The 15,852-nt window shown below is 40.2% G+C and overlaps 1 protein-coding gene across 1 annotated transcript; it reads left to right on the top strand.

Moving 5' to 3' along the window:
* Window positions 1-623: 623 nt before the first annotated feature.
* NGDN (neuroguidin) lies at window positions 624-9,861 on the top strand. The gene is made up of 12 exons (XM_077127165.1): window positions 624-714; window positions 1,077-1,136; window positions 1,785-1,856; window positions 4,787-4,924; window positions 5,175-5,259; window positions 5,344-5,396; window positions 5,631-5,751; window positions 5,855-6,023; window positions 6,799-6,955; window positions 7,120-7,177; window positions 7,597-7,648; window positions 7,679-9,861. Exons 1-11 carry the CDS (start codon window positions 703-705, stop codon window positions 7,614-7,616), a joined length of 945 nt encoding a protein of 314 aa, XP_076983280.1. The 5' UTR covers window positions 624-702; the 3' UTR covers window positions 7,617-7,648; window positions 7,679-9,861.
* Window positions 9,862-15,852: the final 5,991 nt, after the last annotated feature.

Here is a 15,852-nt window from a genome sequence, read left to right as displayed (position 1 = left end):
TTCACGTTCGGAAACTGGTAGAAGTGCAGGGGGTGGCACCTGGAGGGGTCTGCCTACAGTGACTCTTCCTTGCGCGCGATGAGGGCAGTGTCTAAACCTGGCCCTGCGATTTTCTGACCCAATTATTTATAGACAGTCGAATGACTTGTCCATCATCTCAGAGGAGTAGTGTCACAGAATCGATACAAGGACTCTCGAGCGGCCTGCGCTGGAGAAGTAACCAGAAATGAGAAGTCCGTAACATGGCCACCTAACAGTACACCCTAGGCCCATCACCTTGCGGTGTGTTCCAGTAATGTGAGGAAGGCGCGGATAAAAAGATTGGTTACTGTGACATCCGGGAGCCAATCCACTCTCAGGTCTCCCAACCAACTCTTTTCCATTAGGTCGTTTGCGCAGTCAATCAGTTATTTGCTCAGTTTTGATTGGAAGTTTTCCCTCCATCATTCTACTCAATCTACAAATCACACGCTTCTTTTCGAGAGCATTTTTACGTCATTATATCTCCTCCAGAGTCTGTCGTATTTAGTCAGTTCCTTTATTCCATTGGCTGGATCCGGCCCCTCCTCTCGTCCATCCGGTAAGGGACGGAAGTGAGAGAAGTCCTGTTCCTATTGGTGTAGATTTGCAAGTTGTGGTTGTCTATCAAGATATCGTCAGCAGCCAGGAAGTACGGTACCGGAAGGGGCGCTCTTTGTTGAGATGGCGGCGCTGGTGAGTGTTGTGTGGTTTCGTTTTTAACGTCGTTATTGCGGACCTTTCTTTTCTCCTTAGCGGCTCGAGGCATCTCAGAACAAACTATGCTTAAGGGAAGAGTGGTGAAAAATAGCTTCAGGGGTATGAGTTTCTTGGCATAGTCGAACAGAATCAGCAGTAGGGAGCCTTCGGGCTAGAGTTCCCGCTTCTCTCTAGTAACTTGAGGGACTGGCGGGTTACGACTAGAGACTGCGTGTGCACCTAAGGTGCAAGACCCAAAGTTAGATACCTGAAGGATAGAGAGGAGTCTGCCGTTCCGGGTGCCCCGTCTTTTCATAATCCTGAGGAAATAATGGTTTTTCTTTCTCTCCTTCCTCTAGGAGGTACTGGAATCAGACTTGCCAAGCGCCGTGACGCTTTTGAAAAACCTCCAGGAGCAGGTGAGTAGCGTCACTCTACTCACTAATCTGTCGTTAGTCACGGGTTTGCTTTGACTTTGCGTGTCTCACGCCCAAGCATTGGCGAATTGGGGGTGAATACTGCCAAATACCAAAAGAAAAAGAATGACTTCGTGAAATTTTTTCAGGCCAGAATTCAAAATAATTTATTTCTGTATCCGGAAGAATATAAAAACTTAAAAAGACCCCTCAGAACATTAGAATCAGCTTTTCTTATTTTTATACCTAAAGTAAGTGAATACTGGGAAAGGTGACATCATTTGCCCTTTAGGTGTATAGCTAATATACATTTATGTATTTCTCCTGCCTTGTAAGTTCAACCGGTACAGATAACATTACAGTGCCCCCATCGCCACTGTCCCCATACCCATTCTCTTTTGTTTTCTCTTTTGGTAAAGATGGTCTCTACTTTAGCTTTAAGATTTTTCTCTGTACGATGTAAAGTTTTTTCCTAAGCTTTGAAGAATTGTTAAACCATTTCTCCTGTAGTTTTCCAAAACTGAGAAGAATATACTGCGCCTTAGGCAATGTTTCAGATATTTGTTAGGTGACATCGTTTAGTTCTGTCCTTCACAGCGCAGAGATGAGTTGATGTTTTCTAGTCAGCTGTTTTATTTGGGCTTATTTCAGGTGATGGCTGTAACTGCACAGGTGCAAGCTCTAACAAAAAAAGTTCAGGCTGGAGCCTATCCAACAGAGAAGGTAAGGATACTTCAGTAAACATCCCCTGATTTGACATTTCCAGTAGTTCTTTTATCATGGATTGATCGAGTAATTTATATGTCCTAAATACTGGGGTTTCAAAGATGAATAAGGTACAGTAAATGTGATCTTATCCCAGACTCACTTTCTTGAGTCTAGTGGGGAAGACACTGATATAAGCAGTAGCTGTTATATTACAGAGTCTTAACATAGCGCTGTGTGAGCCAAGGGGAGAGATAGATTAATTACCAGAGTCGCAGAGAGAGTCAGCGAAGGCTTCTCAGAGGAGGCAACAGGATTCTGAAGAATAAATGGGAGTCAGAAGAACAGAAAGGAAGAGCAAGTGCAAAGGTACAAAGGCCTAAAAACGTGGTGATATTCTGGGAAAGACAAGTAGGTCATTGTCGTTGGGTGTACATTTTGCGTGATATAGGAGAAGGGGTAGGAATTCAGGGTAGAAAAGTAGTCATTCTGTGAACAGCCTTCTAACTGAAGACTTAATTCCATGTTTTGTCTAAGATGCTATTAACTGGGCATGGACCACATGCTTGATGTACTAAGAAAAAAATGCTGCCTTTTAATCTGTGACATTGATTGAAATATGATTCCTGATTTCAGGGGTGTTAAAATATGAAAATCATGTGCATCTTAGAATTGATATATGGCAATTTTCAAATTAGGGTCCTGTAGAACCTCAGGGATCATTGGGTGTAAGGCAGTGTGGATGGAAGGCTGTACGCCTACTTGAACAGAAGATACTGGTGTTACTTGTTTTATATATATTGAGAGCTTTTTTCTTCAGATGTTATTTAAACAAAATATTCCATAGCTCAACAAAAGTATGAGAATCATTATAGTGGATTAATAAGAATCATTGAAGATTTTTAAGCAGGGGTTACAGCAGATTTGTGCTTTAGAAAGATAACTAACAGTATCTTCAATGTGTTGTGTTTTTACTTTTTCTTTCTTATCCTTCACTTTTGTTCTTTTCCTACTATTTTAATTTTTTCTGATTTAAAAAAAATAATCTTTGCTTTATCTTCCTTCCTTGTTTTTCTCTCATATGCTGAAATGCAACTTGAATTTGTCATGCCCAAACTTGTCAGGAGAGCTTGCTTCCCAAATTCTTAGCTGTCTTTGTCTTGGGTACCATACTTTGATCCATTTCGGTGCCTTTTTGAGATAGAGTATATTTGTTTATTCTTTGGGAAGATGTTTACTAGCTACAAAATGCTTTCACATCTTATTTGAGCCTCATAGTAATTCTTTGAGGCGGGAGGGAAATAATGTACGTATCTTACAGATGAGACTGAGGTAACAAAGTTAAGCAACTTACTCAGTATTTGGCTATTTGCTGCCTAATTCAAAACCTAAAACACACATGTCTCACTTTAAATTCTTTCTCATTCTCTTGTACCATGCTAGTGCTGATTTTAAGAGCTTAGAGTATTGTTTTAAAGATACCAAGGGCTTAGGAGTTGCACTCAGAGTGAATTTGAATACCAGTTCTGTTGACACTGTAAATGTGAACAAGGAATTTAAGCTGTCTGAAATAGGTCTTCTCAGGCCTGTGGAGTTTGTCAGTTTTGTTTTATGCGATCACAGAGGAGTCGTTTGTTTAATTTTTAAATTTTTCTATAATATTTTTAATTTTTTAATAAAATTCTTTTTTGTTAGAGTAGTTGTGGGTTTACAGAAAAATCGTGCAGAAAATACAGAGTTCCTATATACCTCCCTTATTATTAACACTTTGTATAGTGTGGTACCTGTGTTAGAATTAATGAAAGACGAGTATTATAATTGTACTCTTAATTGTAATCTATGGTTTACATGAGGGTTCATGATTTGTACTGTTTGTGTGTTTGTTTTTATTCTAGTGACATACATAACAACCCAGATTTCCCCTTTTTAACCACATTCAAATATATAATTCAGTGCTGTTAATTATGTTCACAATTTGTGCTACCATCACTACCATCATTTATTTTATTACTGTAACTTCAGTTAATGCCTGCACATATTATTTTCTATTTTTTAAAATAAACTTGTATAACATCTGCTTGATATATCTGCCTGGAAATACTTTTTTAATTTTAGAAAGTTTGGAAAAGACATAAAAGCATAAAGAAGAAAATTAAAAATCACTTATAATCACTGCTCTGAGATGACTTTGGGTACTTTTTTTTTTAGATATTTTCATCAGATAGGTAATACAAGCTTGAGTTAAAAACCTTTTTTCACAGCACTGTATTCTATTTTTTCCTTTATCTCATCTTGCTCCCCAGAAACGGCATTTCTCATGTTAATTGAGTCATCTCCAGTCGTTTTTATATGCATATAAAAATGTGTGTATCGTGCTTGCTTCCTCACCATAATTGGAAGCATATTATACACACATTGTTGAGCTTGCCCTGATGTGGATTTTATTCCATGTCCAAACATTTGGATCATTGATTTTAACTGTATCATATAATTCCATTGAATGGAGATAAAATCTGTAGTTGTTTTGATTAATATAATTTAAAATATTGGCTATATCTGGAGACATTTTTGGTTGTCACAACAGGGGAGGGAGGTATCAGATACTGCTGAATATTCTACAGTGCTCAGGGCAGTTCCCCACAACACAGAATTATCTAGCTCCAAATGTTAGTAGCTCCATGGTTGAGAAGCCCTTCTGTAGCATTTTGGGGGGGGCACTTTGTTGATTTTCTTACCCTTTCTGTTTTCCAGTAAATCTTTAAACTTTGCTTCTCAAGTTAGCATAATTTTCCGGTTGACCATCTTTAGGTATAGTTACTTTCCTGATACTCCAGATGCTTTATGTGAACCGACTGGGAAAAGTTTGGATTTGAAGAAACATTTTCCTGTTTGCACTAGGCTCTCTTCCTGTTCTCTAGCTAAAACTCTTACTCTTTTGTTTCACTTAGGGTCTCAGTTTCTTAGAAGTAAAAGACCAGCTGCTTCTCATGTACCTTATGGACTTAAGCCACCTCATCCTGGATAAAGCTTCAGGAGGTTCTCTTCAGGGCCATGCTGCAGTTTTGAGACTGGTGGAAATTCGCACGGTATGATGCATTTGGCGTCTTGGAGTTCTGGATTTCAAAATCCTGGACTCCAGGACTGTCACACAGTAGCTCTCATTTAAGGGATGTGCTCATGTTTAAGTAGGGAAACCATATAAAAAAGAATTATTTCATTTCATTTGCTCTGCTTTGTTCATATTTTAGGTGTTTTATCTGGTAGCCTGATATAGGGTCCATGGTGTATGCTTATTTTGGGAAGGGAATTTAATCCTATTTAACTGCCACATTGTAGGTTTTGGAAAAGCTTCGTCCTTTGGACCAAAAACTGAAATATCAAATTGACAAACTGGTTAAGACTGCGGTGACAGGCAGCCTCAGTAAGTGGGGGTATGGTACTACAAAGTATGGTGGGGACCATCATTGAATCCCAAATTTTGTAAAATCTGGATTTTTACTTTCAGGTGAGAATGACCCACTTCGTTTTAAGCCTCATCCCAACAATATGATGAGCAAGGTAAGCAATTCTGATTTCCTTGAAGAATCTAAACTGAAATAGCTTCATGGGGACCCTAGATCTCTCAGGATTTCCTAATTAATGTTAATTCCCAACTTGGGCCTTAGAGTGGTTGGGTGTGAGAATCCCTTTTTGTGTGTTTATAACCATACTTCACCAGGTTCTCCAGCTGTGGTTTTTCTTCTTACTTGTCTATCACTTCCCAAGTCTGTGGGTGTTGTGTCCCTTTTGTAGTTGAGCTCTGAGGATGAGGAGGAAGATGAAATGGAGGAAGGCCATTCTGAAGCTTCAGGGAAGAAAGCAAAAGGAACATCTAAGAAATATGTCCCACCACGCTTGGTTCCTGTACATTATGGTATGAGTTTTGGCTGCAGCTGCCTCAACTTGAGTTGAGTTTTTCTTCTTTTTTTTTTTTCTTCTGTCTTCTGAGATAACTCCTGCCAGTTTTTATCACATAGATGAAACAGAAGCTGAGCGGGAAAAGAAGCGTCTGGAACGAGCCAAGAAACGGGCATTGAGTAGCTCTGTCATTCATGAACTTAAGGAGCAGTACTCAGATGCTCCAGAGGAAATCCGAGATGCTCGGCATTCTCATGTTACTCGTCAGAGTCAGGAGGACCAACACAGGTCTGGGTCCTTGCACTTAGAAATTATGTTTGCACCATGGAGACCTTTCCTTAACGCTTTGAATGAATATAAGAAGTCTGGTACTGAAAGAATCATGGTTATATAGAAATGGAGTGAAAAGAAGCTTGGTTCTAAGAATTTGGGTTTAAAGAAAATTTTCCTAATTTTCTATGAACTAGTAAAAATATCTTTGTTGTTCCTATTTTTTCACCCCTTCCCCCTACTAACTGTTTAGGCTGCAGTGCCACAATCTGAAGCAAATGGTGTATGAAGAGCAATATATGCAGTTTTGTCATAGGGCCTTAAAATTCTATGCTTCACTGTTACAATTTTCACTTTTGTGTAGAAGGAAATAAAGGCAGGTTTTTATAATGACATTGAGAGTGTTAGATCACAGAAGAAAAATAGAAAAGCAGTTGTAACTTGAATACAGATTCATCAGCTTTACTCAGCAGTCTCTGTGGTTGATAGGTTTGAGTGAAAGGGCCCTTTTAGGGGTTCCTGAGTTTATAGAACTGGAGTATAAGAATTTCCTGATAGAGTATTAAAAAAATTCCTGCAGATGGGCTACAGATCATCTCTGGAAGAAGGGAAGTCCTAGCACTCAGAACATTTCAATGAGAGCACAGCCCTGAGCATTGAGGATATCCTTCTTACTAAGGACATGCTATGAAATTTCTTGAGAAGTATCTAAACAAGGAGTAAATAAATAATCTTGGTTGCAGTTTTCCATTGCCATGATCTGAGTCTGCTGGAAATTGTCTTTCTCTGGCAGGATTAACTATGAAGAGAGCATGATGGTGCGTTTAAGTGTCAGTAAACGGGAGAAAGGGCGGCAAAAACGAGCAAATGTCATGAGCTCACAGCTTCATTCCCTCACACACTTTGGTGACATCAGTGCTTTGACAGGAGGAACCCCCCATCTTGATGAGGTGAGGTGGAGGTATAATGAAGGAAGGGATATTTATGCTTGCACCCAAATGTATGTGGGCTTCATACCATGAGGAACTTGGGAAGGGATGCTAATATAATCAGAAGTATTATAGTACTTCAGTAGAATGGACAACCATTCTACTTCTTGTCCATCTTTCTCCAGGATCAGACTTCTGTTAAGAAGAGAAAGAAGATGCCTAAGAAAGGTTGGAAGAAGAAAGGTCAGTAAATGTCTGGGGCTGGTGATTAAGTGCAAGGTAGGAGTATGAGTGGGGATGCCATCTCTCTGGATTTGTCATCCTGGGTCTCACCAACCTCCTGGGTGCTAATCTGTAAATGGGCTTTCCCCTCCCTCCCTTTCCCGTTCTGGAAATCATATTATTTACAAAAGAGATTTCTGGATTCCACCTCTAAGGTCCTACAGATCCTGTTGAAACTTCCTTAAATAGAACTATGAAAATTTCGTGACTCCCATTTCAGTTTGATTCCTACTTCTAGCCTTTGTCTGAGGAGGATAAAGAGAATATGCCCAGGGGACCTGCCCCAGTTGATCCCTTCTCTCTAGATGTGCTTTTTTCCCCCCTTTCCTTCAGCTTTTCCAACTGTCCTTTGCCTTATTCTTGGTTTCCCTTCCTTTCAGGTTTTCGGAGGCGGCGGTGATTATGGGTGTACATATATATATATATATATATATGTATATTCCTACATATATATATATATATTCCTACCCCCCCATCCTGGGATACTTCTAATTTCACTGTATGTAGGTTTTTGTTCTTAGAAATTCATTAATTATGTACCCTGGACATGTGGAAAGATCTTAATAAAATCAGTTTTACTTAACAAAGCCCCTTTTGCACTTATATTGCCTGAATGAAATCACTGAACATGGAGCATTTTTGGTGAGTGGGTGGTGAGTAAGTTTGCCTTTTTTCTTTGAAAATATATTTTTCCCAAGGACTAAATTTTTTTTGTAAATCATTTTATAAAAAGTATTGAGATATTAGAGGAGTATAATCAGTTTTTCCAACCCATTTGCCCCAGTTTCCTATATGATTGTTACTGCATTTATATCTGAAATACGTAACTTTAGGTTTTATTAATATAACTTGATGGCCACCAGATGGCAGTAGTGGTTCAGGAAACTTCCTTTGGTATTTAATCAAAAGCCAGCCAGAATGTTTCCTCTTCAGCAACAGTTATTCTTGTTTTCACTTCTCTGAATGTTATTTTTTTTTCCTTTCTAAAGTAGTATGAGTATAGGGCTGGTCTTTAATCAGAGTTAAAAAATTTGTCTGAAAAGAACAGAGTGAGAAGGCTGGGTATGAAAAATTAATCTAGTCTTGTGTTCTTTAGCTTCTTTAACCCACCTTCAACTAAGGCCTCAGTTTACCAGAGTCAGTAAAGGCCAGCTTTTTTTCCTTCAATTTATTTTACTGTGAAAAAATTAACATATACAAAGAAGCAATAGGTTTCAAAGCATACTGCAACAATTAGTTGTAGAACAGATTTCAGAGTTTGGTGTGGGTTACAGTTCCACAGTTAGGTTTTTTCTTCCATCTGCTCCAAGATACTGGAGACTAAAAGAGGAATACCAATGTAATGATTCAGCAGTCATACTCATTTGTTAAATCCTATCTTCTCTGTTATAACCCCCACCTTCTCCTTTGATCTTTCTCCTAATTTAGGGATATTTGGGCTATGTCCATTGTAACTTTTTCATGTTGCAAAGGACTCTTGATAATATGGGATAGGGGGATGGAATGGAATGGTGTTCTGGAGAGGCTGGTCCCTCTGGGTTTCAGGACTTTTCTGGCCTAGGAACCCAACAGGAGGTTGTAGGCTTTTCTGGGAAGTAATCATAGTGCATGCAACTTTTGTAGAATCTCAGATAAAGCCCTAGGTGTTCTTGAGGTTTGGCAGGAATGGTTTTGGTTGGGGTTGGAAGGCCAGCTTTTTCACAAAGAGCTTGTAAAAGAATGCCGACAAGCAGACAGACAGAAAATTCCTAACTTGAAGATCAAAAGATTAAAAATCCTACTGAGATTCCCTCCAAACCCAAGCCAAGAGACTGGTAGGAGTCACATATCAGATCTTGTGTTCCATTCAGATAATGACTTCTGTTGGAGAGAAAATCCTTCCATGCCCACTCTTAAAAGAACCAAGAACACATTTTCATATTTGTTATCATTTTTCTTGTCAGGTCTTCAATAATAAGAAAGTGAAAAGATAGAAGGAAATAGAAGTGGAAAACTGTAGAATTAATTCATTGAAGTTTATTTTTAAGGGCTTTAGATTTCATGAACAACTAATTTTAGTGTCTGGCCTTCCTGGGCAGTGTCATGGAGAGGAATGTAAATTGGGTCATTACATCACTAAAATCTTGCTGATACTGAATCCTGTGAATTTGAATTAATACTGATATGTCTGATTCGGGGCAGGGGTGGGTAAGAGGATCTGTTTTCAGTCTTCTGGTAGAAAGAAGTTGGGAGATTGGATTGGACCTAGTACTGTCTTCAGCTACCTTTTGATCTTGGGTGAATCATTAACATCTCTAGCCTTTAATTTTCTTCAGCTTTAAAATGAATGTATTAGACAAGTCAAAAAGCGTAGAGCTGTTTTTCATATATCACACCAAGATGGGCTTAGTTCTGGGGCCTAGTCCCTGGCAGATATGAGGAAACCTGACATGTACAACACAGTTGCATTCTCGAGTTAACAGATGAGCATATTATTGTACAAGTGGAACTCAAACTTCTTTCTTTGAGTGAATGTAGACAAAGAGCCACAAGAACAGATTTAGAGATTCTTTTTCTTTTCTGTCTGAACTGGATAAATGTTTAGCTAAAAAGATAGTTAGGACCATTGCATTTGCTTCTCGGTTATTAGAATTTAGAACTGCCAAAGGAAGGGGTATAGTGCTCTTTTTGGGGGTGGGGGTGGGGTGCAAGGTACGGGAATAGTACCTTTTTTTAAAGAGCTTACTTTGTGACATATACTGAGCTAGGTGCTTTAAGGTTAACCTTACAAAATATATGCCATCTCTGTTTTACTAGAGAGCAAACAGAACTGAGAAACTTAGGTTAAGCAGTTTGCTTTAGGTCATGTAATTAATAAGTGAAGAACCAGTGCTTGGGGTGTGCAGGATGGAAGACAAGTGTCCTGGAGTTCATGATTTTTTTTTCCTTTGTTTTCTCCCTTTTGAAAATATTTGTAGATGACTTAAACAATTATTAGCTCCTTTCTTCTCCTTGTCCCATTTCTTAGAGGCCTTGCCTTCAAGAAAACCACAAGTTCCAAGCATTGTTCTGGTGTTTTAGAGGCATGGCAGTGAACAGAACAGACAAACCACTGCCTTCATAGAGCTTATATTATAAAGTAAATCTAGTCAATTATCATGACGTCTGGTTTCCCTGACATGAATAGCAGGCATTATTTGAAAGAGGTTTCGAACAAAAAAGTAGTTAAATTATTTCTGAGAATATTTGTACCAAAGCTAATGATTTCTAATCAGAGAACCTTGTTTAACAGAATTTTATTTGGATTCTCTATTATGTAAAACAGACATAATTGGGATTACTTCATTTGAAGTGGGGATGAGGGGTCCTGGAACTCCCCTCTCCCTATTCCTGAGGAGCCCCATGGAACCTTTAGAACTCCGTGGAACATAGTTTGAAAACCACTGTTTCCACAGTAGTGTAAGGGAAATGAAAATTAGAATTTGAGGGTTTCTTTATGGTTTTTGGATTTTATTTTTCTTCTTTATTCCTACTCATGGATTCAGTTTTCTCATTGTTCAGACCACATGAGTGTCAACTTGCCTTAGTGGAATGTTGAAAACAGACCATTTCCAGTGATCACTGTAGTTCTGCTGCTAGTGTATATGAACACCTGTTCAGTTTTATCACCTGATGGTGAGTGAATCCTGGTTTTGTTTTGGCCAAGTAATTTAGCATCTCTTTAGGTTTTGCATCTTAGGTGGTGGGAAAGAGGGCTTGGCCAAGGCCTGTAAAGCTTTGCTTTGTTTTGAAGCCTTGGGAAATGTCTGTCAGGATTTATAACAATCTTTATGGATACCTCATAAGGTAAATATTTTTTGTTTATGAGGATGACCTGGTTCTACCAGAATTCAGCACCACGGAGAGTTCAGTTTCCCATCTCATTCCTTGCCTGGGGTTAGAAGATACTTGATTAAACCAGTCCATATTGCTGCATGGTGTAGATCTGCTCTTTTACAGAGCCCAATTTAATCTGTCCAGATCTCCAGTTCTATAGATATGGATTGAGTGAAAGTTGGCAGTAGTCCTGAGAGTCCCCTTCCTCCCTGGGATTATTAGGTCTGTAAACTAAGATTCATGTTTAGACTTACCCAGGGTGTGATGAACTTGAAGGAGGCATATGAGTGAAAAACTGCCTTCTGCTCTGTTAGTAACATCATTCATATTGCAATGCACAGGGCTTTTTTTTCTTGGGGAAAAACTGTCATCTACCATCTTTGCTTACAGACCTCTTAAGGGGACTTAAAATTGCCTTTTTGTTCCTTGGGCACAGTTTCTTTTTCTGCTTCTGCATGGAGAAAGGCATCAATTGCTCTGGCACTCTGCCCAGTCTTGCTTTTGTATTTCTTTGATCTCATTGTTCAGAGGGTCTCCAGGAAGCCCCAAGAGCCATGCCCTTGCATGTTTAAGCTATTGAGGCTTTTGAAATAACAGCGCGTCACTGTAAAAAGTGTGTTAAAGGTCTATCCTGAACAAATTTGGGTCAGTAGGTGGCAGTAGTCACCTAGTCCCAACACCCTGGCACCCCGCAACATAAGCACATTTGATGACTGTTATGTTTTGGGTAGTAAGAAAGGAGGGCACATTGAAATAAAAATAAGGAGAAAGCAATTTCTTTTGGTAGAATCTAGGAAATGCCAAAATGTTCTGGGAGTGTTGTATAGGGGGAGATTGTTGTTGTCTAGTAAAAGGCATCAGTAGGAAAAAGTGAGGTTTCAGCATTGGAGGAGCATGAGAGGACTAGATCTGAGATATGGGTACTAGAGCTTCTGTGGTCTGAAGTAAGGCTGTATTAAATGAAGACCAGAGCCTAGGTTCTGAAGAGGAGAGAGAAGTGGGGAGGGAAGGGCCGGGCTGTGTGAATGGACTGTGGAATGATGGGTTATGCAGGGGAGGACGGTGGTTAGAGAGGGAGGGATAGGCTGCTGTAATACAAGGCCTGACTAATGGGGGAGGGGATGGGGAGGTATTGGGCTGTGCTACAGCTGCATTGGCTCCCCTCCCCCCACATCCCAAGGAACCAGAGCAGTGCTGGCAAATCTGTCTTCATGTATTTATTATTATTAAAAATGTGATGGATCCTTCCTCCCTGGAAGCACAACAAATACCACTCCTGTGGTATCTCCACTCCTGTGGAGCTTTTGCATTCTCTCTTTCATTCTCTCTACTCTATTCCACCCTGCCTCTTGGTCTGTTTGACTGATGGGGGGACCCTTCCCTTCCTTTCCTTCTTGGGGGCTCCCTGGGGGTTTCTAATGATGATTGGGAGTTTTGAGGCAGTGCTGGGAGGAAGTCGATGAGGGGGCATCCACTGCCTCAGGGAGGGAGCTATGCTCTGACATCCAGTGGGGAAAGGAAATGGCATGGAAATAAAGATAAAATCCTTTCTCCAGCTAATGAGAGGAAAAACAGCTCTCACACTGTTTTCAGTACCTGGTGTTCCTCCCTTTCATACCTTCTTTTTCCTACTGTCTGAGTTCTAAGAAGAAACCCCCTTGGAATGGAAAAAACTAGTAGTTTCTCTGCCCTCTCTCCCTTACCTTGTTAAGTCCCCTTCTTCCCAGGAGAGTCATAGAATTTATTCTTCTAGCCTGCATTTTGTATTACTGTAAGGTTTGAAGGGCAGAAGCCCTACCTGTACCCCAAGACTTCAGTGCCCAGGCCCAGGGCCTTTTGTTGCTGTCTGTAACCCTTCCCTGTACCCATAGGTGGCACTGCTGTTGTTCCACATCAAGGCCCGCCTCCCCGGCACCATTCCCCCCCATCCTTGGCAACCTCCCCCTCTCCCCGGCCCTCAACTGCCTGATTGTTATTCCGCCAACGTCTCCTCTACTGTTCCCTTCCTCAAATTAATTTTGTGGTGTTCTTTTTTTCCCCCATAGTGCCATCTTCCTCCCCTCCCCCCTGCTCCAGCTTTCTTGCTTTCTCTGTCTATATTTCTCTTTTTCTTTCTCTCTGCAGGATCTCCATTTTCCCTATCCAAAATCACTTTTTCTTAGCCCTTTCCTTTACCTTCTTTTTCTTTCTCTCCTACTGTAGGCATCCCACATATGACTCTTCTAATGAAAGGGGACTGCAGATGAGAGTGGTTTAGAGCAGAACAGAGTCAGGGAATTAAAGGGTCAATGTTGAAGACTAGGTCAAGAGAAGGATAAAGCTTTGTAAGGGAAACGTGTGGCGAAGGAAAAGGAAAGATCTCCCTTGCTGTCCAAATCTATTTATTTCCTGGGTTTGGATAGTGAGCATTCAGCGATACTGTGTTACCTGAATCTGCAGTATTTGGTTCCACAAGCTGGGAAAATGTGAGATACTGCAAGTAGCAAGAATTCAGATAATAAGGGCTTCATCTAAAAACTTTTTATTTAGATTGCTGAGGATAGTTGTACTTTTGATATCTGATATTTTGAACATTCTAGAGGAAAACCATGCTATGAAACTGGTTCTGTGATCCGTCGTAAGATGTCCTGTCATTGATTTTGAGTCCTTAGAAGGTCCTTGCCAGGGCAGCTGTGATACCTGTTTGGGGGTGTCTGGTGATTGCCAAGCATGATATCAGTTCACTCTTCTAGCCTGCTTCCTCCTTCTGTCATACCATGTCTCTCCTTTATCTCAGCTGATTGTACATGGTTGCCCACCTCAGCCCACAGCTTCCTATATTGTCTAATCTTTCCAGAATACAACCTAGACTCAGACCAGCTCTTGTCTCATCTTACCTCTTTCTTTTATCTGAAGACCTCTCATTGTGTGACCAGTACCCCAGACCCTTCAGCTAATACTCATCAGAGTTGATCGTGAAATTATCCTGTTTCTAGGATGGCCAGTTTTCCTTCTACTTAATTATTCTTTGTGAATTAATAGCATCCTAGTAGTTCTCTGGGCAGTAGTACTGGTTCTTTGCATATGCCCTAAAAATTGTCCACAATGTGGTCTCTTTCCTTCTCTCCCTGGTTGTGTGTTAGGAGGGAAGTCGAGGGAAGGAGATCTTCCTTAGCTTAAGTGGCAGCCCCAGAATGGCTGGTTTCCATTTCCTTAGCATGTGTGAATTAAGGCTGACTCCTGGACTATGGAGAGAGGCAGAATTTGCCTGCCCCACAGCAGAGCCCTGGAAAGAACCACTGAAAAATGGGGCCAGGACACCATACTCTTTATTTTATATGAACACTGGAGGTAGTTATGGAAACCTGTCTCTTTTGACAACTCTGAGACGTCTCTTGTCCAATTCAGGGAATATATCCTCATGTGCTGTAGATTATAATCCCTGTTAAGGTCTTCCTCCTAAAAGCAATGCTCAATAAACATTTATTACATGAATGTAGAGACTTCAGCTCTGGAATTTTCTAGACGAAGAATAAGTTAAGTTTAACTCCTTCTTTGATATGTGCTTAAAATACTGCAACTAAAATTGGTTGATTTTTTTCTTCCATTCATGTGTTCTATATGGGAAAGTAGTTTGTCCAAGACAGTACAAATAAATCATTAGCGAAGTTGGTATTATAACCTAAATCTCCTGACATCTAAGTCTGACTTATCATTTACTATCCTTTGGAAACCAATGTTTCTATTTCATCCCCAGAGTCACTGACAGCCTCAAAGCTAGCAGCATGATCAACCAGTTATGGTTGACCTGCTGTGGAAACACAGGAGCAGTTGAGAGCTAGGGTTTGTATACCATATAAGGTGTCTGACTCCCTGGGAAGGCCCCACATTCTCTTCAGGTATTACACAGTCCAGCCTATCGTAGAGTCTTTGATAGTGCCAAGGTAGGGTATTTCCAAAGCCCTGGCTTTTGTTTCCAGAATGAATTTGACCTTACTGCTGAATAATATAGCCCTTCCCTGTACCCTCTTCCCCTTCAAAATTACCATGTAGCTGTATGGCATTTGGTGGTAAATGCTGGAACTCTGGAGTCATGTTCTTATCTCTCCTTGTGACTTATTTGCAGTAAACTGTTCAGTCCCAGGAACACTTAAATAAAAGGCTCTGTAGACCACCTCTTTTTTCCTAGTAATGCTGAAAACTTAATCTTACAGTATTTCTCTCTAGCATAAAACTCTCATTGTGGCTAAGCTAACATATTTTTAAATTTTTATTGTTAATTAAAACCTAGTACAGAAAGTTTGCTTAGAAAGCATTTACACATCTCCACTTTGACTAAACCTATAGCAACTATGAGAACTGCTTTGTTTCATCTACCAGTCTTGGGTTTAGCCCCTAGGGTGGGTTCTGGAGAAGAGAAAGCCCCTGAATTTCTACTTTGTCTCTCCTAATTTTGATTCACTTACTGCTGACTCTTGCAGTAAGTCCTAGGTGGTAACGAGATCAAATCAGAATTCCTAGCCAGGAAAACCTTGTCTATAGCTGCAGTGACCCTTCTCTGCCATTACATTCAGCTCTGTGGCAGTTAACACCAGAAAACCTTCATCTGGCTTCAAACCCTCCTTCTCAGTTTCCTTTAGTCAGTTCTTATGTATTCTTTCAATGATAGCAGAACTCCTTGTCATCTTTTATTCCCTCCCAAGATTTTAAGCCCCAAAGTTTCCTAGGTGTCTCCCACTAAAGGGGTGCTTTCTGAGACCCAGCCTTTCCTCTCTCATCCCTTGGATCGGTACCCTGACAGA

This window comes from Tamandua tetradactyla, chromosome 14 (genome assembly GCF_023851605.1).
Source record: "Tamandua tetradactyla isolate mTamTet1 chromosome 14, mTamTet1.pri, whole genome shotgun sequence".
NCBI lineage: Eukaryota > Metazoa > Chordata > Mammalia > Pilosa > Myrmecophagidae > Tamandua > Tamandua tetradactyla.
This window is presented reverse-complemented; position numbering and strand designations above follow the sequence as displayed.

What these genes read in the sequence shown, in the direction of transcription:
- NGDN (XM_077127165.1), top strand. An exon ending in TGCGGTGACAGGCAGCCTCA is followed by an intron (nt 5,260 to 5,343) that starts GTAAGTGGGGGT and finishes TTTTACTTTCAG; the next exon opens with GTGAGAATGACCCACTTCGT. An exon ending in GAAAGGTTGGAAGAAGAAAG is followed by an intron (nt 7,178 to 7,596) that starts GTCAGTAAATGT and finishes CCTTCCTTTCAG; the next exon opens with GTTTTCGGAGGCGGCGGTGA.